The 21,717-nt window shown below is 57.9% G+C and overlaps 2 protein-coding genes across 2 annotated transcripts in view; both read right to left on the bottom strand.

The window, feature by feature from the left end:
* Window positions 1-6: 6 nt before the first annotated feature.
* SLC25A34 (solute carrier family 25 member 34) lies at window positions 7-2,967 on the bottom strand. Its single transcript, XM_015591301.2, has 4 exons — window positions 2,682-2,967; window positions 1,062-2,244; window positions 399-464; window positions 7-308 (listed from the first exon to the last, which is right to left on the bottom strand). The coding sequence occupies exons 2-4, from the start codon at window positions 1,479-1,481 to the stop codon at window positions 21-23; spliced, it is 774 nt and encodes a 257-aa protein (XP_015446787.1). The 5' UTR covers window positions 1,482-2,244; window positions 2,682-2,967; the 3' UTR covers window positions 7-20.
* A 139-nt stretch (window positions 2,968-3,106) lies between these two features.
* PLEKHM2 (pleckstrin homology and RUN domain containing M2) overlaps window positions 3,107-21,717 on the bottom strand; it is a 35,259-nt gene continuing 16,648 nt past the window's right edge. Inside the window, exons 2-20 of the mRNA XM_025048565.1 lie at window positions 18,497-18,603; window positions 18,056-18,165; window positions 17,391-17,490; window positions 16,774-16,861; window positions 15,762-15,948; window positions 14,433-14,492; window positions 11,273-11,501; window positions 9,350-10,177; window positions 8,930-8,999; window positions 8,690-8,780; window positions 8,376-8,440; window positions 7,940-8,028; window positions 7,219-7,351; window positions 6,804-6,994; window positions 6,340-6,405; window positions 5,309-5,468; window positions 4,820-4,999; window positions 4,622-4,738; window positions 3,107-4,120 (exon numbers count right to left, since the gene is read on the bottom strand). Coding sequence (XP_024904333.1) covers window positions 3,986-4,120; window positions 4,622-4,738; window positions 4,820-4,999; window positions 5,309-5,468; window positions 6,340-6,405; window positions 6,804-6,994; window positions 7,219-7,351; window positions 7,940-8,028; window positions 8,376-8,440; window positions 8,690-8,780; window positions 8,930-8,999; window positions 9,350-10,177; window positions 11,273-11,501; window positions 14,433-14,492; window positions 15,762-15,948; window positions 16,774-16,861; window positions 17,391-17,490; window positions 18,056-18,165; window positions 18,497-18,603 — 3,006 coding nt within the window. The 3' untranslated portion in view covers window positions 3,107-3,985. The remainder of the gene's footprint in view (window positions 4,121-4,621; window positions 4,739-4,819; window positions 5,000-5,308; window positions 5,469-6,339; window positions 6,406-6,803; window positions 6,995-7,218; window positions 7,352-7,939; window positions 8,029-8,375; window positions 8,441-8,689; window positions 8,781-8,929; window positions 9,000-9,349; window positions 10,178-11,272; window positions 11,502-14,432; window positions 14,493-15,761; window positions 15,949-16,773; window positions 16,862-17,390; window positions 17,491-18,055; window positions 18,166-18,496; window positions 18,604-21,717) is intronic.

The raw sequence follows: 21,717 nt of genomic DNA on the forward strand, positions 1-21,717 counted from the left end.
CTGGACGCAATGCTTGCCTGTCACCACCCCCTGGGATGTGGGGGTCTAGCTGGAGATGTCAGACTGTGATTCAGACTCAGACAGGGAGAAAGGAGGCAGGTAGCCCTCATCACTCCTGTGTTTCTGGGTGGGCACAGGTGCCCCTGGCCCCTCACCTGTTGCTCCTGCACCCAGGCCTTGGCAGAGGCGAAGGTGGCCAGCTGGGCAGCTGAGCCGACCATGACTCGGGGCACAGCCCCACCCACACCCCTCCACAGCCCTGCCAGGCCTTGCTGCCGCCAGATGGTCTCCATGGCGCCCAGGATGCTCTGCGGGGAGAAGGCACAGGGTCACCGCGCAGCCCCTGCCAGCCCAGGAGCCCGCCCAGCCTGAGGAGCCCTGGGAAGTGACAATCCCACCTGGTGGTGGTGCTGGTGCCCCACAGCCATCGCAGCCACTGTCTGGGCCTGCAGCTGCGTTTTGACCTGTGAAAGCAAAGGTGACAGAGGGCCTGGGGATGGAGCCCTGGGACAGCCTGGCTAAGCTCTGTGTGGAGGGCATCCCTCCCTGTGCCCTGACACCTGGACCTCCGTGAGCCCGCACCTGCAGCTTAGCGGGCGTGTGGAACAGGGTGGGGTGAGACTCTTGGGTCTGCACCTCACGTGACCTGGGGCAAGTTATTTAACCTTCTCCAGGCTGCCTGCTTAGCCTTGAAAAGCTGTCCTGAGGAGTAAGCCAGATGACAGTGGGGTGCTGCATCTTGCCTGCGATGCAGGAACCTGGCTCCACGGAAGCTTTACTCTTAACTTGCACAGGCCACATGAGTGACCACGTGGGTTTGAGCCAGCACATCCCCTGCTACCCTCTGCCCCTACTCTGGCTCAGGACCTGCAGGATGGGGACCCCAGGGGAGTGACGGCTGGGGCAAGGGGCAAATTCCAGGTCTGGGCTGGGATGTTCAGGAGAGCAGCCCCACCCAACCTACCCCACCCCACCTGTCCACTGAAACCAGCCGGGGAAGCTTCGGAGCCCCAGAGGGAACTGGGTCCCAAGGCGGTAGAGAGTGGAGACAAAGCACTCACCAAGTAAGCAGGGCTCCCTATGAAGGCTCCCAGTGCCCCAGCCACAGCACCTGCAACCACAGTGCCACCTGGCTGCTGGGTGAGGCCAGCCTGGCCGGCTAAGCTATAGCAGTAGAAGCGGACGCCGTTCATGAGGCCCTGGTAGAGGAGGCCGGCAGCCAGTCCCTTCTGCAGGCCACACAGCCCATCCGCACGGGCCACAGCAGCTACAGAGGCCACCAAGCCCCGGTAGGGCCGAGGGTAGGTGCCCGGGGCCCGCAGCTCCCCCTGCAGCTGCAGCCGAGTCTTCACCACCTCCAGAGGGTTGGTGAAGACACAGGCCAGACAACAGGCCGAGGCACCCAGCACTAGGTCCACAGCTGGGGCCACTGTTTCCATGTCCTCCATGCCAGAGGCCGGCTGTGTCCTGGTCAGGGGCATAGGCAGGGCCTCTGGGGTGTGCCACTTAGGCTGTCTGCACCCCCAAAAGGCCACAGGGCTGGGGATCAAGGAGCCCCGAGGCCATGTCTGGAGGGCAGGGGTCCGGCTGGAACAGGCCTGCAGCAGCTGCCAGGCAGCTATGGAGGTTCTATCTCCAGAGTCCACCTGCTCAGCTCCGCTCTGTGCTGTGCGGGGGTGGGGGAGGCTGGGACACCCCCCTCCCCCCGCCCTGCCCCGCCAGCTCTGACCAATCCCAGCTGCTTCTGTTTTCCACACCTCCTGTCAGGGGCAGGGCCTGGACCCTGGGATCTGGGGGAAAGGTCACCTGGGACCTGAGGGAGGCTGGGGGCGGGGAGAAGGTGCCAATCTGCCCAGACACATCCTTCTGACCTTCTTCTAGTTCTGCCCTCCCTCTGTCCCTGGGGCAAAGGGCTGGTGCCCCTGCCCCGCCTCTGGCTCAGCCAGTCCTGCTGCAGCTCAGAGCTCCGGGAGGCTCCTGGTACAGGGCGCAGGCAACTCAGCAACGGCCTCGGTCCCTCCCCCACCACCTTTCGTACTGATGTCTCCTTTCCTGGACTCAGTTTTCCCATCCGGCTCTCACAGTCTCTGGTCCCTCCGGTCAGTGAGGGCGGAGGCGGAGGACCAGTCTGGACCCCCAGGCTCTGCTAGTGTGTGTGCCCCGGGCACGTCACTTCCTTCCTCTGAGCTTCGGCTTCTCCATTCGTAAAATGGGGACGTCGGGTCGGGACCCACTTCAGAGCTCCTTTGGAGGATTAGAGATGTATGAAGAACGTACCTACCACGGTGCTTCAGCCAATAAAGGGCGCCCCCCCGCCCCCCGCTTCTTTGAGGGCTCCAGGGGGATAGGAGATGGAAAAATAAGGACTGTTGTGTCTCAAGGGGTGACTAGTGGCTTTGGTCACTTGCTTGGTAAGGACTTGCCCCCGAGTCCTACCCTCTTCCTGGTGGGAGCCCCTGACATGCAAATGGGCTTTCGTGCTTGGTGATAAGGGCCCTTCCCCCCCTCGGCACCAGGAGGAGCCAGGCTGCTCAGGCCGGGCCAGCACCACCCTGCCCACCTTGGCCTCTATCTTCAGAACAGCTCTCTCCTGCCAGGGCCACCCTGAATCACCCATGTCCCAGTCAAAATCAGAAGCAGCGCCCTGCCTTGAACTCTGCCTCTGGAGCCTCCACACCCACCTCTTCCTGTGTGAGGCCCTGGAAGGCCGGGTGCCGAGCGGCTTGAGGGCCTCAGAGCTCAGCAAGAGGCCTTGCGAACAGCCTGAAATCGCTGCTTATCCCGAGCGGCCTGCATTTACCCCCAATGCTGGGGAGGCTGGGGAGGTGGCAGCTCCATGCCCTAGCAGGGGAGAAATGCCCCCGGACTAGAGTGGCCTCTGCCCTGGTCGCTGCAGGAAACAGGAGGGAGGGCAAAGATCAGGCCAAGAAACTCTGGAGCCTGGTTTCTCCAGATGGCGAGGGCCGCAGGGCATCTGGTTCCCAGTGTGGGCACAGGGCAGCTGATGGAACATTTGCAGGATGAAGAAAGAAGGGCCAAGGGGCCTGAGGAGAGGGGTTGGAGGCCCCCCACCTCCACCCTGGTCAAAAAGGGCCAGTGACAAGTCTTGGCAATATAACATGTCTATTTATTTTAAAAAACACAACCCAGACCACCTAATTCCTTCCCCCAGAAGGCCCCTGACAAGCTCTTGGGAAGGCTCTGGCTCCAGCCAAGCAGGGGACAGTCAGGAGGCACCGATGTGGACACCGGGCTGGCGGGCTGCACTCCTCTGCCAGGGCTCCTCCCTCCCCTCTGCTCCCCGTGAAAGGAGACGGCCTGATTCCTGGGTCCCTGGGCACTGCCAGATTCGGGGAGAGGCAGGAGAAGGGGGCCGTGGACATGCAGGGCCTCCTGGTGGCCAGGGAGGGCCAGCCTGGCCTCCAGCCCCCGGCCCGGGCCCTGGGAGGTGGGCAGAGGAGTGCCGGGGTCTGGAGTTAGCGAGGACGTGCACTGAGACAGTGTCCCAGCTCCCCGCTCAGCCAGGTGAATGTTCAAAAACGAACAAGGGGGGCTGGGCACCCAGGGCCCCGCGGTGGCCTGAGCCTCTGCCCAGGCCCCTGGCGCAGGGGAGGGAGAGAGGACTCCTGCTCCCCTCGGAGCTGGTATTCCCATCAGCATCTCGTCAAGACGGCGTGCGCTGAGCCGGGGGTCCAGGGGAGGAGGCCGTGCAACCACAGAGCCCATAGGGCTCGGACCCTCTGTCCCTGTGCTTCCCAGTGCCCACCTGCCCAGCACAATGCTCCCATTCTGAGCACCCATTCTGGATCCCTGGGAGGGGACAGACGCTGTTTCAAGCCCCACTCGGTGGTTCTGCTGCCTGGGGCGGGAGTGGGCTGTGGAATGGGGATGGGAGCCTGGCCCCGAGCAGCACGATGACAGTGAGGACAGTGTGTGCTGCCTGGCGTGCCGCCTCGCCTGCCCCAGGACGCCAGCCAGCTCCGCCTCAGCACCAGGGGTCCCGGGAGGCTCTGCCTCGGCAGAGGCTGTCGCTGCGCTGCCAGGCGCTGTGGATGAGGCTCAGGGCGTCCTCGAACTTCTTGTTGGAGGCTTCGTGAATGGCCTTGTGAGGGAGGTCCACCTGCGTGGGGGCGTGCAGAGACCCCGTGAGGGCCAGGGGGTCCCTCTGCACCAGGTGGAGCCCGTCTGGGATCTATGTCCACGCCGCACGATTCTCCTGCCCTTCAAGGAGGGGCTGCAGCTGACGACGGGGTGATGCTCCAAGCCTCCTCCGTCCAAAGAGGGCCCTAGCTGTCAGGCGGGCCCCACACGGCAGGCCCTGCCCTCCAGTGAGCTCCACCCCAGCACGGCTCTCTGCCTCAGCCCCACCGTGGGCACGTGACGTGTGCTTTCTGACCGGAACCAAGGTCAGGAATGGCATTTCTGGGGTCCCACTTTTAGCTTTAGTCTCAGACTCACTGCAGGACAGGGCTTCCCTTTGGCCCTAAATGTTCATGTCTGTCCTGGAGCTGCAGGTACAGAGCTGTCCCCAGGCGACCAACTCCTGCCTCGGTCTGTGCCACACGGGGCTCTATTCCCTGGGGAACGGCTCTACGCCACAGGGCCCTGGGCGGCTGGGTACCTGATAGATGGTTTTCCACCCGGAGTTCAGTGCAGACAGGAATCGGTCCAGTTCAGATGTACAGCTCAGGTAGATGACCCAGGGTGGGAGGGGCTGTTGGCTGTCCCGGGAGAACTCCTGTGGAGAGCCGGGGCCCGGGTGAGCGGACACCGCGCTCCTTCCTGGGGGCCTGCCTCCGGCACCCCCCACCCAGCTCACCAAGACACAGTACTCCCGGTCCGGTTCTGTGGAGACGGCGCTGATGTCGGCCAGCTCAGCTGTGCCCAGGGAGTGGAAGAAGCTGGTCTGGCAATCCTCATGGCACGTGAAGAGGCGGTCATCGGTGATCACCAGGCAGCAGGGGATGCAGGGGCTGGGAGTTACCCCCTGGGGGATGACCTGCATTGGCAAGAGAGCGAGGAGAGGCAAGCTGGGGCCAGGCCGGGGCTGGTCTGCACCAGAACTCCCCATTCTAGGGGCCCAGCCAGAGGTCAGGCAGGCTCCGCCCACCTCAGGAGTACAAGTGGGGAGGGGGTGACAGAGCGTCCGGGCCACAGGTGGCCCTGAGCTCCAGGGTCTGCTCCTGGGCTGTCCCATAGAAGTTCCCTATCTTGGTCCTCACAGGTTGCTCCATGACTGACGTGGGTTTGGGGAAGGGAGCCGGGATGGGGTCAGGAGGCCAGGTGAGCGGAGGCAGGGGGAGCTCACCCCCTTGGACACAGCCTGGCAGAGGTGTTGCATCCAGTCGGCCATCTCAGCCTCGCTATCGGCGCTCAGCTCCAGGCAGGGCCGGTCAGCAAGGATGACCTGGAAGGCGTGGGGCCGATCCGTGGTGTTGGACCGCCGACAGCCACCGCACTGCTCCCCCCTGGGCCAGAGGAGGAGGGGTGAAACAGGAGCGAGGAGGCAGGGGTGGCACGGGTGGGAGCCCCTCGGCGTGGCTCAAGGCGTGTGGACACAGGGCCTGCCCCACAGTCCCACGGGCTGGAGGACACCGGAAGGTGGTCCAGACTCCTCTAGCTCTCAGGAGAGGCTTAAAGCTGCTGGGCAGCCCCACTCCATTCCGTGTATCACCTTTTACATCCACAATCGCCAAGATTGTTCTAGATACTTAAACATGGGCAGGTGAGGGGTGAGAATCAGGTCTTAGCTCTCAGAACCATTCATATTCCCCCTATAGGCCGATGCTTTCTCTGCCGAGATTCTTCTAGATACTTAAGCATGGCCAGATGAGGGGTGAGAATGCACACCATTCATATTCCCCCTATAGGCCGATGCTTTCTCCAAATATGTGTGTGTCCATCTTCCCCCTGAGGTCAGGAGCTTCCCAGGCCTGCCATCCCGTCAGACTGGGGGACTGCCTCCCCGTCACACTGGGGGACTGCCTCCCCTATCACACTGGGGGACTGCTTCCCCGTCAGACTGGGGGGCTGCCTCCCCGTCAGACTGGACCCTTTATAGGCCAGCATGGCTCCTCTTGCTTTCCTGAGAGGAAGCCTCCCTTCCTCCCCTCCTTTGAGTTCCTGTAGCCCTCACAGCTCGGCAGGACACGGGGCACTGGTCAGGGCTGCTGGATGGCATGGGACTGAGGTGGGCAGGCTGAACTGACAAAAGGGAGAACCAGCTCAAGCTGGGGAGAAGGGGAGCCCTGGGCCCCAGGCTCAGTCAGAGCTCCTTGACCTTCAGGCAGCGATGCAGGACCCCAACACCCGCCCAGCCCCATCGCCGGGGACACTCACCCCATGTTCACCGAGAGCAGGGGTGTGACATCGGTGCGGTCGGGGTACTGGTAGAGGATCCCGTTGCTGCAGGGCATGACATGTAGGGGTGAGGCCTGTCCCCAAAACTGGGGGCCAGGCAGAGCCCAGATCCCTGGGACTCCCCACAAGTTGGGGCCTTGAACCCCAGAGGCCGGGGACCTGTCTTCAGTGGCAGGGGGGCGAGGAAGGGACTGCAGAGGGGCAGCAGGGAGCACTGCTCCCTCGGCACACTGGGGACAGCTCGGTGCAGCCCCAGGCCAGGTCTTCGCCTGAAGCATTCGAGGCTGGCTTTACAGAGAAGCCCTAATATCCTGGGAGATGTCTACTCCAAAGCCCTGTGGAGGAGGGAGCTACCCCCACTTTGGGCCTTTCTCTCTGCTGGGGCCCTGACAGCCCAACAACCTCAGGGCAGAGCCTGAGGCTGGAGCTGCGGGGAGTCCCACCTGAGTACCACGAAGCAAGTCTTCCAGTGCTCCTTGCCCAGGTAGGAGGTGCCTGCCTTGTAATGCAGCATGCCTTCTTTGGTGATGACACCCTCGGGGGCTGAGCAGTGGCAGGGAACAGGGCCCAGGGACTCGTCCATGGGGTCCTCCCAGTGCACAAGCCCGTAGAAGCGCACAGTAACAGCGGTCGCCTGGGGAGGGGGCAGCGGACAGAGCAGTGAGGTCTGGGCCAGCACCGGGAGTGGCCACTGAGAGAGTGAGGACACACCCCAAATGGGGAGGGAGGCAGGATCGGGGACAGGACGGTGCCTCCCAGGTGGGTGATGGAGAAATGCCAAAGACATCTCTTTGTACCTCCTGACCCTAACGCCAGGGCTGGTGACTCAGGGACGCCCCCTCCTCCCGGGGTTCTTACTTCACGCTTAGTTTCCTGAGCCACAAATTTGGCCAGTGCCAGCTTCTCCATGGTGGCATCAGTCAGGATGCTGGGGTATGGTGGTTCTCGACAGCCTTTGATCATGGCTGACTTCAAAGAAGCCAAGAAGAATCTGCACAGGGAGTGGAGTTTGCTGTCAGAGGCCTGGGGGGCCCCCACCCCTCAAAAAGATGAGGCTTATTGTTGAGGGCTTCTCTCCCGCAGGGGTGACAGACACTTGGGGGAGGGACCTGGCTGGAACCTGAGCTTAGGGCAGTGGGCAGGGCAACGACGGGGTAGCAGTCCATGGTCATCCAGTGGTGACTTGGAAAAGGTCTAACCATTCCCAACGGCCAAGGGGTCTCGGGCGGTGACAGTGAGTAAGACAAACCAAGGGGACACGTTGGACTCGTACAACAATGTGATCTCGTTACACACAGTTTTCGTGGGGAACGACATGGGGGGCATGCCGGGGTCCAGCGGCATGGCTTGTGCTTTCTTTCCTGTCGGGTAACTCAGGCCAGAGCCCTTCCTCTCTGCAGGTCACCTGGGTTGACCACAGGTCAATTGTCCAGTGTCTGTCCACTTCCCTGCCTTTCTGACTAGACTGTAGGCTCCAGAGAGAGCATCTCTGTCCCCACTTCCCACGCTCCACCCCCAAGGGCGGGGAGTCCAGGGCACGGCCGCGCCAGTTCGGCGGAAGGTAGAGAGTGTCACTTACTCAGCCAGGGCCACGTCAGCCGTGTCCAGCAGGAACTGCTTCCTGCGGTTGGTGCACACCAGCCTCACCGTCTGCTGGTCCAGGCCCACCTGCCAGAAACCACACCCTCGTATGAACACAGGGCTTGGCCACTGCCTGGCAGAGGAGGCAGCCACAGCCAGATTGAGGGCTGGCTGGGGAGGGAGGGAGACCACCCTGAGGTCGCCAAGGGACCCTGGCATGAGTTAGGGAGAGGTGGTCAGAAATATGGCGGACGAAGAGGCGTCTTCGAGCTCGGTTCTTATGCTCAGCATCACGTACAGAAGCTGCTCAGAGACGAGCTGGCGCCCACCCTGGGGGCTGTGGCAGGGGACATGCCTTGCTCCGCGGCTCTGAGGGTGGGTGACCTGAGGAGCCACGCCCCGCAGCAAACACCAACTGCAGAGCCTCAACTCACCGACACGTAGTCAAGTTCATTGTAGGAAACGGCCTCTTCCACCAGGTATGGCTTCTCTGTGGCCCCTGAGAGAGGAGAACCAATGTCTAGCACCTGCGGTGGCCTCTTTTCGCGGCCCCTGCCCCACTTTCTAAGACCCGGCCCCTTTCTGAGAAGACCCGGCTGTGCCCTGCGAGCTGCAATGATGGGGGAGGAAGACACGGAAGGGCTCACGCCTCAGGGCCGCTGGGACTGCTGGCATTTCATCGCCACATGCCAGGCAGTTGAGAGACCCTAGGAGTGTGGGGCGCTTGGGGAAAGGGGGTGGCAGGCACCTTTCCGGAGCAGGTAGACATAGCAGTCAGTGAGCAGCACGTACAGCAGCTGCAGGGTGCCCTCCATGTGCCCCGTGCTCATCCGGATCATCTGCAAGGTCCAAGCAGACAGGTCAGGTACTGCAGCCCCGCCCTCGGTGGTCTGCTTACCCCGCCCCAGAGGCTCAGCCCGCCCGGCCCCGCCCATCTGCCCCGCCCAGCTGTGCTGCCCTTGCTCATTCTCTGCCTCCCAGGGCTTACTCTGAAGAGCTGCTCCTCGTTTTCCCGAAACACATGGATCATCAGCAGGAGTAAGTGGTTGTTGTCTACTCTGTGGAAGGGACAAGTGTGGGAGGAGAGAGGTGTCAGGCTGGGCAGGGGTAGGAGACGTGAAACAGGCACAGAAAGGTCATCCACGCACCCTGAGGCGATACGGGCACCCAGAGGAGGTTCGGGCACCCAGAGGAGGAGTGCTTTCTGGTCCTCAACCCGGATGCAGTGGCCCTGCCCCAAGCCAGGAATGAAAACGAGGGAGGGGAGGGTCACACGCCTTCCTACCTCCTAGCCCAGGCCAGAGCTCCCAGGAGTCATGTTTAGCTTATTTGGAGGACAGACACCCAATGTCCCCTGCTTCAGGGACTGGCAGAGTCTCACATGAGCGGCATGGCCAGCCTTGCTCACCTGAACTCCGCCGAGTGGGTCATCTCAGAAGGGCTCCCCTGTCCCTCCTCCACCCCAGAGTCCTCAGCGCTGCTCAGACACGGGCTGGGCTGGTCTCGCTTGAGCTGGCAAAGAGCCTCCTGGGTCCCAGGCTCTGGCTCAGGCACAGGCCCCTCAATGACCAGGGGCAACTGGGTCTCCAGTTCCTGGGTCTCTGGCTCCCGAGCCTCCCCCGCGCTGTCCCTTAGGGGCCGAGGCGCCTGTTCCTCTCCGCCTCCTGCTCCCTCTTCTTGGCCAGCAGCCGCAGGGCCACCAGGAACATGCAGCGGTTGGCCAGGCCCTGCAGGGTCATGGTCGCTGCCACCTGATGTAACAGTGCTTGGACTCTCGACGGTAAAGCGGTAGAAGTCCATGGGGGCTGGAAGCCCCTCACTAAAGTCACAAAATGGTGGCCTCTCCGGGGGACCCCCCGGAGAGCCGGTCCGAAAGGAGTGGTCTGAGGGCTCGACGTGGGGGCACCAGGTGCGGGGGTCCAGCTGCCCGTTGAGCTGGTCGATGACCTTGCTCAGGGGCTGCCCCACGCGCTCCATGGAGGTGTCCTTCATCTCGGGGATGAGCAGGCCCATCTGGCTGGGCTCCGAGCGCTCGCTGCTCTTGGCGGTGCTGCTGGGCCCCTCGCCCTCCTCCCGGGTGTCTGGCGAGGCCCGCCCAAGGCCTGCGCTGCTGACATGGCTGTCGCCATCGCCCCTCCTGGCACCGGCGTGCTGGGCAGAGGCTGGGTGAAGTGGACTTGCTTCCTCATCCGATCTGGCCTTCTTCTTCTTGCCAGTTTTCTTTTTCTTGGTGACCCTGGGACAGAAGTGAGGGGAGAAATGAACATCCGAGCACCACGGCAGTGAGGGAAATGAGATGGGCGGGGGCGAAAGAGGTGGCACGTGACCTCTGAGGGCACGGCCAGAGCTTCGACGGTCCGGGACGGTGCTGGGTATGAGGCCCTGCGCTGGGGACAGCCGTGGCTCGGGCCCCGAGGTATCCCCCACGGCTGGCAGGAGCAGGGACCGGCCTGGGGAGGCACAGATGGCAGCGGCCAGAGGCGCCCCTGCACAGGTCCTACAATTCCAGCTGGCTGTGCGCGAGGGAACAACAGGCACCGGGTCAGACCAGTGGCCCCTCCACCCAGCCCTCCCCTCAGGATGTGAGCAATGACCTTGAGCCGACCTTGCTTCCCACTAGGTGTCGCTGAGGACAGTGCGACCAGAAATGCACTCGGAGTCTTTGGGGCTCAGACTCCTGGCATGCACGCCTGGGAGTGGGCCTGACTAAGCGACCTGGGTCTGAGCGGCCCCGCCTGAGGGAGTGGGCGTCCTGGCTCTGTTCACGGGGTGGTGGTGGACCGGCCAGCAGCCTCGGGGAGGCTTGACGTGCACATATTCTCGCTCAGGGTGGACAGTTTCGAGAGCGGGAGCCAGGGGAGGTCAGGGCACTCAGCAGGCCCTGGGCCGAGGGTTCCCCAACTTGTCATCCACCTCCTCCTTCCCTTCAATGTCCCTGTCGATGTGACAAACACACTTTTCCTTGAATGAGCCATGCTGAACTAGAATTAGAACAAGTCTCAGAAATTGTACACTGACGTCTAAGAACTCCCTTGGAAAGGGGTCCAGTCTGAAAAGTGCTTTCTGGTCCTGGACGGACTGGACAAATGCCCCAGCAGCCGGGGCATGGACCCAGAAGCCAGCTGCAGCTGTTGCCTGTGTCCCCCGACTTCTGGGCTTGGGCCCGCCGTTTCCTCTTGCTCGAAGTACTACCAAGGGGTGGGGCAGTCTCCAGCAAGATGCCCAACTGCCCTCAAGGGGGTCCCAGTCTGCGGGGACTAAAAAGCGATGCTGGGAATGGACAAGATGGACACCAGGGTGTCCACCCAACCCTCCCCGCCCCTCTGCTGACCTGATGACTTCGAGCTCTGTGCAGGTGTCTGACAAGTCCAGAGCCTGGGACTCCGCCTTCTCCTGAGAGGAGGTGTGCACAGGCGTGGTGTCTGAGGACGATACGGTCTCTGCCTGGTCCTCATTGAAGGGGTTGTGGCGCTGGGTGGGACTCTTGGTGGAAGCCTTGCTGCTGGTCAGGTCTGAGGCAGTGGAGCGGGGGCCACTGACAGTGTCAGTGAAGTCTCCGTCTGGGAGGACAAGAAACAGGAGACAGCCCATCAGACCCCATCTGGGGATCCCAGGTCCCCAAAGCATGCCTTATCTCATAAGGAAGGCAGGTGAGCTCCTTCCAGGGAAATCGGACTGGGGTGGCCATTTCAAGAGCAGAAGCCCCAACCCGACAGGACATGGGATCTGTGCTTTAAGAGCCGCTTGGAGGGGCCACCGTCCTCACTGCCATCGTCGCCACCATCAGGAGCCCTCGAGCTGTGGCGATTTGGCCAAATTTGAGTTAAGAGCTCCAGGCTGAAGCCCCTCAGGGGTGGTGGCCCTGATGCCAGAAGAGGAGATGGGCCGCACACCCCTCTGGTGCGCCTTAGAGCCGACCATCAGAGGATGTTAGAGGGTACCCGGCAGCCCCTTTAGCACCATGAGGCACTGGCAGGGCCAGGATACCCTGACGGGTCCCCAACAGAGGCAGATAAAAAGAAACAAAAGGGAGAACAGAAATCAGAGAAAATGAGGGGTGAAGGGCAGAGGCTGAGAGCATAGGACACGGAGCCCAGGGGGTGAGGAGCGTGGGGAAGGTCAGAGAGAAGGAGCCAGAGCACAAGAGAGAGAACGAGATGCGGAGGGGACGAGAAGGGTGTGCCGAGTGGCTGCTCCTCAGCAGGTGCCTCGTGGGCCCTTCAGAGGCTGCTTCCCTCCCTGACACCCTGTCTGCGCACTCTAGGGGTTAAGACCAGTGCCCCTTTAAGGGATGTGCCGAGAACTCGGTTTCATTCAAGCCTCAGCTTGCCTCCTGGTCCTGGCTCCACGCTGGGGACAAGGCGGGTGGAGGGTGCTGCTGCCCCTCCAGAGTGGAGCTGGTTTACCCCAACCATCCACCCCAGGTCACTGGAATGGGACGTGGAGAGGAAAAGCACACGGGGCACTTATCTGGTGGCAGATGGGAGCCACCAAAGCAGAGAATTGAAGCCTGGCTGGTGGAGCAGCCTGGATGAGGGTTAATGGCGAGGGACATATGGCTGTTCTCGCTCCATTAGCCAGTGTACACACATCTTGCTGGCCATTATCCGCCCAGGAGACATGGCAAGCCTGCTTCCTACCCTCGGCCTCATCTGGAAGAGCCCAGCTGCCATCAAGTTCTTAGTGGATCTTGGAAACCACTGGCAGCTGTCTGCTAAGCCAGCATATCATCCATATTTTTTAAAAAATACATTGTCTTTTAATATAAGAATAGAGGAGGAGGCTAGAAGCAATTGCCAACTCTGTCTGTGAAAAACCCTAGCAACATATAAGACTTTCTTCTGATGTCCTGGGACCACAGAGCCTGAGTTCTCAGACGCAGAAAACCTTGCCCTTCCGTCTCCAAGAAGCTTCCTGCAAAGCCCATGTGTTCTGGTTCCAGCCCTGGAGATCTGCAGTTGCTCACGGGTGGAGTCCGAGAGGTGAAGGAACAGACTGCCGGACGCGGTGTGTGTCAAGGCCGGGGTACCCACCAGTCCTGTAAGTGAGCCAAGGACTATGCAACAGCCACCCCATCCCCGCCCTGGGACTCGGAGTTTGGAGCTGCCCCCACGTCTGGCTCTCCTCAGGTCTGAGTCCAAGACCGAGGCTCACGGGGTGAGCGGCCAGAGCACGCTCTGGGAACTCAGGAAAGCAGACCCCTGCTGGGTCAAATCTCGCCCTGCCCTGGAGCCCGGCCCGAGCAAGCAGTGCAACTGGGCTGTTAGTCCTCAGGGCACAGGGAGCTCCACAGGGCTGCAGAGCACGGCCAGGCCCTGCTCGTCAAGTAACCACAACAGGCAGCAAGTAGCTGGGGGAGGGGAGGCTGTTAGTGGTTAGAATCAGAGGGGCACATGTCAATGACCAGCAGGTGTGCTGCAAGCAGAAGCCGACAGGATCAATGATGTCACGATGGAATTCTGGACGGCAAGCTAATCTTAACTAAAACGGGGGATTCTTCCACGCTACTCGCTTGGCCAGATGACACAAATTATTTTTCTCAATGCTGTATCTTATTTCCCTCAAACTTAAGTCATTTCATATGCATGTTACTTGGGAAAAGATCATCTGCCACCCCTTACTTAGAGATCTAACGAGGAGCCAGCTCCGGGGCAGTGGGGAAAGCGCCTCGTCCCTCCGCCTCAGAGACTGGCCTTCCCCCGCAAGTGGCCCACGGAGCAAGAGGCTCAGATTTAAGGAGGAAGCATTAACCTTCTCAGAAACACGCCCTATGTTTTAAGTAATCATGGGAATGTGGGGAATAGCTTCATACATTTTCACAAGCCCAGAAGTGGGGTGAGAGGGTAGGAAAATACCCAAGCATTGCTGCCACCTAGTGGACACGGTGGGAGGGTGGACAGATTTTATTTCAATATGCCGCAAGAAGAGTCAGAGAATCTCCCTATAGAAGTTTCAGCTGTGCAGGGGCAATGTCTCCCATCCGGACCTCAGCCTCTTTCAAAAAATATCCAAGAGGAAGTCATTAAGAATGGACTGAAGGAATCAAGCCCTCTGCCTTTGCTTCTTGATGCTCCTGACACAGGAGCTCATCTGACCTACAGGAGCTTACGACTGACATGTTCAAAGGCATCGCCTTCCAGACAAGTCGGGCCACCAGTGCCTCACAAGTCGGCAGTTCCCTAGGCACATCTGGTGCCTCGATAGGCACCAGAATCGGGAAGGGTGATCTGTGTCCCTGAAAAGCAGTCACTTAGTGACTCTGCATGGCCACTGCCCACAGGCAGGAGTCCTGCCCTTGGGAGAGGGAATTTGTCTAGGGCTAACGGTCAAGTTCTCCTACTGCAGAATTCCATCTGTTAGAACACCAAACTTGTCTTTATTACGATCATTGACGTTATTATAAATAAGGAGCTGATTTTGAGTCATGCAGCAAGCTTGGCATGGAAACGTCGCAAAACAGGAAAAGAGGGTGATAGTGGACTCTGTCCCACCTTCCCAGTCTGTGCTGGGTACAGACGGCACTGCTGGAAACACATCTCCAAAATCATAATCTACAAAAACGAGGGACAAAACTGGAGATTAGAAACAGGCAGTGGGAGGACAGGGAGGGTGGGGACAACACGAGAGAGGAAGAATTAAACTTTCTACGTTTTATCTCACCGCCTCGGGGGAACTTATTAGGATGCCCGCTGCCTCAGCTCAGCCCTGGCCCAGGAGCCGCTGACCAGCTAGAACGACGTCCGAGGGCAGGGAAGCTGGTTCTGGCAGAGGAGAACGGGGCCCCACCGCACCTGACCTTTTCTCTCCCTTCTTTCCCTCTGCACCTAGCAGCCGAGAGGAGGTGGGCTCGGGGGGACACCTCCGTCCAGGGACATTCTGGCTGCTCCTTCGAGGCCCGTCCCTCTGCTTCCTGAGGCAGCCCCTGAGCCCAACCCCAGGAGACCGAGCCGCTCGTTGTCTTCTGCAAGTCCGACGAGCCATGCAAGCCGAGCTGACTGCTGGTCCGACCGACCCCGAGCGGACTGCTAGTCCGAAACTGTCCTCCCCCCAGGACGTGACCCATGGGCATGATGAGAAATAAAGAAAAAGGTCAAGGTTTCAATGCTAATGCAGTTCTAGGGAGCTCAGGGGCTGAACCTGTGCTTGGATTCCCTCCCCTGGGGGCAAGGCGGGGTGCAGTAATGAAGAGACCTGGTTTCCCCGCGGGATGAAGGTGGGGAAAGAGCCCAGTTTTGTGAATGAACACAGAGGCCTAAGGTTTGAAAAATGTTGGATCAAGACAACAAAATGACCTACAGACGTGATGACGTTCTTTTTGTCTTTGATGCAACGGATGCAATCATCATTGACACATTAGGGGCTCGGAAATCGGACGGACTCGAGAGGCACGGGGGCGGGGCTTCCCCTAAACTTTGCACCCATCTGGCTCTTGTCCCTTTCCTTAGCGTCTTTCTGCCTAGAATCATGGGACAACCTCCCCACCACAGGCCACGCTCACCCCTGCTCCAGTGGGAAGAGTTTCCAGGTCACGCTTTCCTTGATAGAACCCCCACCCCCCCAGGCATGTGACTATAGCTTCTGGAAAAGGGTCTAACGTTCATAAAATCTTTTGATTTTTTTTGTCCCCAGAATCAGCTTAGCCACCACAGGGACTCGGAGGAAATGCATTTACGGGGAACAGCCGACCCCGCTTAACTTCACATTTCAACCACCAGACCAAAACCAGCCAAGAAGGACATCACCCGGCCCTGCTGGAGTTAGTGGCTCCAGAATCAGTGTCATGGCCGAGGCGTGGCTCCTCTGTGCCCCGGGCCACTTACCCTCACTGGAGGGGGCAATTGCACTGTCGTCCCACTCCAGGTTAGTGGAGGTGACGGAGTTGAAGGAGTTGAGGGACAGGCTGTCCGAGCCATGGACCGAGCTGGGCAGGCGGTCCTCGAAGTCCAGCAGGTACTGGGGTTTGTAGTAGTCGGGCATGTAGGGGGCCAGGTCTAAGTAAGGGGCGTCCTGAGGAGAGAGGGGAAGAGGCGGCTTCGGGTAGTGGGAGGCCTCGGGGGGGCCATGGATCTGCCTGCCGTCCCCTCCCCCACCCGGTTTTTCTGTGGGAAATCAATGGGCTAATGGTGCTAAACTCAGCAACAAGCTGCTAAAAAGAGTAACGTGAACAGCAGAGACGCCAGAACCCAACTGTGCCTCCGGACCCCTCCTCGACTTCTTTTACTGGGGGAGTTGCTCGTTTCCCCCAATTCTTACTACTTTGCAGTAGCCAGGTTCCTTTTTCAGTCTGTGCTGATGGGACAGGGGCCTAGGAATTGGGCGATTTGGTCAGATGGGGCAGCTGCAGCCACCTTGACGTGTCTGCTCTAGGGCCCCTCGGGCTCGTCCGGGGCCAGCACCATATTTCCCTAGAGTGTGAGAGTGCAGGAGGCCGGGAAGCACGGGGCTGGTGACACTCCCAGGGCCCCAGGGGGCACTGGATGGACCGTCCCTGTCAAACGCTCACTGTCAAACGCTCACGTCCTAATGTCCAGGAGAGCACTTCAGTGCTGAGATACCCCAGGCAGTGTGGCTTTTCTCCAAGTTGGCACAGAGATTGGAAGGAATCAGCTGAACCAGGAATCCTGGCCTTAATTTAAGCCGAGAGAGAACTGCCCTCCACTCGCTCCCACTGCTCAGACCCTGACCCTTCCCTCACCTGAATAAACACTGCGCTGCTCAGGCCCAGTCACGCCCGACCGGCTGGCTCCCTGAGCAAGACCCCAAAAATGAAACGCTGTGCCCACCCCACGCACTCCTCTGTCTCCACACACAGCCAGAGCCATGGTGTCTCACCAGATCGAGGTCGAATCGAATGAACTCCAGCCCAGACACCAAGGTCAGGAAGAGAGTCAGGTGATCATGGCTGCAGACCAGGGCGTTCCTGTGAGACACGCGAGGGGGCGATGGTGGCTTAGGGGCTGGTTGCCAGCTTGGCCCTACCTCATCAACAAGCCTGCGGTGTTGAAATCTGACAGGTGACATCGTCACTCCCTGGAGGGTACCCAGCTCGATGCAGCCTTCACCCACCCCGCTCTGGCATTCTCTTCCTGGGTTTGGAGCCACACGACACTTTACCGCTAGTGTCTTCGGATATTGGCTGGCAGCATAAGGCCCACCTGGCTCTCGGCAACTGCTATGAATACTCTGTTCCTGCAGCCACCCCAGCAAAGGCTGAACATTCTAGTGAGATCTGAGGCCTGGGTAGAGGATCAGGCAGAGGCAGAGCACCAAACTGCTAAGCAGGCAAGGCCCTAATGGCCCTTTGACCATCACTGACACGTCCTCGGTATGCAAGGCTGGGCCGGGCCTCTGATGTGGAACCCTGTGCTGTCTGCATGTGACACGAGTCTTTGGGACGAGGCTCAAGGCGAGCTCTGGGGCTACGTGAGACAGACCATGCGGACACTCACTTGACATAGTACTTATGCAGCAGGCCCAGGTTCTCCTGGAACAGCCGCAGGTAGCTCTCCAGGGAGTTCTCATTGAGGGCCAGGTACAGCCAGGCCCGGCCTGCAAAGGAGGGCAGGAGTAACTGGAAGGAAGTCCTGGTGGGTGCTGGCTTTGTTTGCCAGGCAGGGGCACAAAGGGAAGAAGGAAGGGCTGAGGGGACCACATGCTCTGATGGTCTTGTCTCTTACTGGAGTGCCAGAGCCCCTGAAATTGTTATTTTCCCAGTCAGATCCTAGCCTGCTGCTGGCCAGGAAGCCCTGGTAAAGAGGGCAGATTGCCGGTTTTGGATGGGTAGAGAAACGCAAGGATTCTCCACGATCCTGGAGGCTAAGGCCGATCCTCGCTCGGGGACAGAAGCGAGGCTCCTCACTAAGTGCTCGGGCTGGGATTCGATAGAAGTCTGGTTCTCTTCAGCATCTCGCTCCCCTTGACCCCGTCCACAATGCTCCAACCAACTGCCACATGCAGGGAGAAGAGAGGCCTCATGGAGGGCACCGGCATTTAAATGCCCCACTGCCTCTGGAGGCCCAAAAGTAATCAGTCTCCCGGGGCTGACCCCGAGCCCAGGGCTCCCCGCAGGGAGGGTGGAGCTGGCTCTTCCCAGCGCCAGCCGGGTACTACTCACTGCGCCCCAGGTTGGTGGTCACGTGCTGCAGCACCTCGATCTGCCTGATGGCCTCCCTCCGGGTGAAATGCACCACGAGCACCCAGTAGCCAGATGAGAGGTCTTGCAGTCTGAGAAAACAGGACAGGCGCTGCTAAGACCTAAACAGGGCCACCCTAGGGAGCTGCAGTTAGTCGGTCCACCGGCCTTCGTGTCCGTTGTGGAGCCGCAGCGGGACACACGGGCACAGCTCCCCACCATCATTTCACCTGCCGCTAATTCTCGGAGACAATTTACTGGGATAGCTACGGAGAGCCTGCGGCCTACCCGAGTGGGACGGATCTCTTTCTGCCGAGGGAAAGAAGAAATAAAAGGCAGACGAGGCCAGGAACTTCTCCCCGGAGGCTGCTCGTGGCCTTGGCCGTGCCCTGCTGTGCCCTCCCGCCCTCTCTGGATTCTTACCCGTACAGCAGGGCGTGGTCCAGGTGCTCACACAGACGCTGCAGGACCTTGTCGTGGTTCCGGATGGCAGGGGTCTCATCCTCACACGCGGCAAAGTAGCTCTGCAACTGAAGGGGGGAAAAAAAGCAACAACCCCAAATTAGAGAAGGATCAAGGTGAAGGCTGCAGCAGTGCTGGGTCGGAGAAGGCAGCTGAGAAAACCGGTCAAATGATGTATTCGTGATGACCGACAGGGGCGTATTCGTGACGACCGACGGAGGCGTCTACCATGCCGTATCCTTAGAGCCCAGGCCCCAAGAGGCACTCAGCAAGGGCTCTGCATGGTGACAACTCGCTGCTGGCAAGAGAGTCGCCCAGGTACATGCCTAGGTCTCAGGTGGTACCAGGCTTTGAGCCAGAGTCACCGAGCTACACAACCTGAGGGACACTACACATAGTGTTGCCTGCATAAGTGAACCCCAGTGTAAATGCCCCTGCCCCTGGAGCTGTGCAGAAATGGAGCTCCTGCTTCAAACTGCTCCTTTGCACAAACTAAGGGCCGATGGACTGCGGCACCTGCTCCGACGGCCTTGCCGGAGGCTGACATGGGACACTGGATTTGTCTGAGGCACCTGACAAGGCTGGATATGGACCTGGGTACATGCCAGGCTCACGTCAAGCCCTACACCAAGGACACTGTTCCCAGGCTAGACCAATCAAAGGAGGTTTGGAGAGCAGCAGGATGAGCAAACCCCACCCGGCCGATGAGGTGAGCGCAGCTCTCCCGGCTTAGTCAAGGCTAAGGAGGCCCAGATACTTGGACTGAGTTCTTTGTAGGAGTCTTTCCCACTTCATTTTAGCCCTACTCTGGTCTGCCATTGCCCTTCCGACGGTCAGAAGCGGGAAGGACACAAAACAAGAGCACTCATCCCTGGACACTCATCTCAGGTTGAAGCTCTTGGCGCTGGACACACGTGTTCTCGAGCGTCTTCTGGAAGCAGCGGTGGAGAACGGGAGCAGCAGGCGAGACACATCAGCCACGGCACCGGGCACGCGCTCGTGGCGAGAGGCCAACCATTCGGCCCCCACGGAAGAGGGACAAGAACAGTCTCTCTTCTCTATGGCCCCGAGGAAGCCCAGCAGCCCTTCTGGATCTGCCTCCCTCCCAAAAGGTGGGCAAACCGGAGCCCCAGGAGCAAAGGTTTCCAGAACTGGAAGGAAGAGCAACGTGCCCGACAAAATCACACAACTCTCCCTCAGCAATGGCTCCAATCCTCGCACACTAGTATTCAAAAACCCCACCATGTCCGCACCCAGGTTTTTCTTCTTTCCTTTTTCCTTTTCTTTCTCTCCTTCCTTCCTTCCTTCCTTCCTTCCTTCCTTCCTTCCTTACTTCCTTCCTTCCTTCCTTCTTTCCTTCTTTCCTTCTTTCCTTTTAAAATATAGTTGGGTACGTTCTTTATTTTAAATCTAAGAAACTTATAGTTGGTATCCCCTAATATGTGTCTGTGTTTTGCTCTTAATGCTGGTTTTTAATAAAGATGTCTAAGAAAAACATACTTTGTTTGATTATATCTTTCCCCTCATGCGTAGTTCAGGCCGCTGATTCTTTCCTTTTTTAAATTCCAAAATCCAAGTAAATCTGAGATCTATGAGTCGTAAATGTTATAGGTAGAGGGGTCTTTATTTAGCTAAGCAAGGGAGATGTGTTTGGAACTCAGACTCCTTAGGTTACGATACCTTGCAGTATTTGCTCGTCATAAAAATGCAAGCAACCTGGAAGCGAGTATAAATATAAAGACCTCCTGCTCCCTGTTCCCCGCTGCCAACAGCTCGTGTATGTGTATAATGTTTTTGCTGCATAAACTGACTTAAAAAAAAGTGAACTAGGAGAATCATACTACACTCATTGTTCTGAAACCTGCTTTTACTTAACACTATATCAAGCATATAGTTCCATACCATTACGTACTACATTCTTTTTCATAGTCACATTGCATTCTAAAATATGATGTATCATGCTTTGACTAGTGTTAGATATGGATATTGTCTCCAATTCTTTGATATTACACAAAATATTGCAACAAACATTGGCAGATCCCCGCGTGGGCATTTCTGCCCCGTGGGTGCTTAGACTGGAGCAGCAGAGCTAAAGAACACGCATATTTACAATGTGGCTGGGACCTGCCATTTGCCCTTCTAAAGGCTGGATCGATTTACATTCCCACCATGCTGGCTGGCACACGATATAATTAGTCTAATTTTTGCCAGTCCAGTTGGTGAAAAACGGTACCTAATTGTTTTAAATTGTATTTCTCTGACTACTAATGCAGTCGAGCATCCTTACCAGCCATGTGCATTTCATTTTTCTGTGAAATGCCTGTTCATAACCTGCTCATTCCTCTCCTGGCTGCTTGTCTTTTTCTGATCTGTCGCAGCTCTTTGTTCATTAAAGGTTTTACCCTGTTTGTTGCTATGTGTTTTTTTGTTTATTTGTTTTATTTTATTTTTTTTCCCTCAGTATCAACTGACCTTTAAACTTTGCTTTTGGTATTTTTTTTCCTATTGAAAAATTTTTATTTTTATGTAATCAAATCTGTCAATATTCTCCTTTCTAGTTTCCCATTTTTCCTAGTCTGATATTACAAAACTAGCTTTATTCTTCTATAGTTTTAGGACTTTTTTGGTTTCTTTATGTTTAGATTTTCTGTATATGCCATAAGATAAAGATCTAGCTTTATTATTTTTTGGATAAATAATCTATTTTCCACATTTATTAATGGTCCCTTACTGATCTGTGATTTAATATATCGCTTTTCTATTTTGCTTAACTGGTCCATTGTCTATTGCTGTGGCAGCCCCGTTTTTAACTATTTTCACTTTATTCATCATTTCGATATGTGCAGAAGAAATCCACACCATCCTCCAACTACTCTTTTTCAAACTATTTTGACTATTCTGGCACATTCTTTAGAATCAAATTTTATTACAATTCCCTTTTGGATTTGGAGTAGAATTATCCTGAATCCAGAGATTATTTGTGGGGAGAAACAACATTTTTGCAATACTGAGTCTTCTCATCCAGGAAAATGATTTTTTTTTTTTTTTCCATTTATACCAGTCTTCTTTGATACCCTTCTTTAGATAGGTCCTGCACATTTATTTCAAGGTGGGTTACACACATACCCACGGTATTATGCCTTAGGGAACAGTCTGCAACCAGGGAACAATTTCTGCAAAAA

This window comes from Pteropus alecto, unplaced genomic scaffold (genome assembly GCF_000325575.1).
Source record: "Pteropus alecto unplaced genomic scaffold, ASM32557v1 scaffold125, whole genome shotgun sequence".
Lineage (NCBI taxonomy): Eukaryota > Metazoa > Chordata > Mammalia > Chiroptera > Pteropodidae > Pteropus > Pteropus alecto.

Excerpts from the sequence above, each read along its gene's own strand:
- SLC25A34 (XM_015591301.2), bottom strand. The coding sequence starts at position 1,481 with ATGCCCCTGACCAGGACACAGCCGGCCTCTGGCATGGAGGACATGGAA. Across the intron at positions 465-1,061 it reads TAGGGAGCCCTGCTTACTTG|GTCAAAACGCAGCTGCAGGC; the intron begins GTGAGTGCTTTG and ends TTGCTTTCACAG. Across the intron at positions 309-398 it reads GGCACCAGCACCACCACCAG|AGCATCCTGGGCGCCATGGA; the intron begins GTGGGATTGTCA and ends TTCTCCCCGCAG.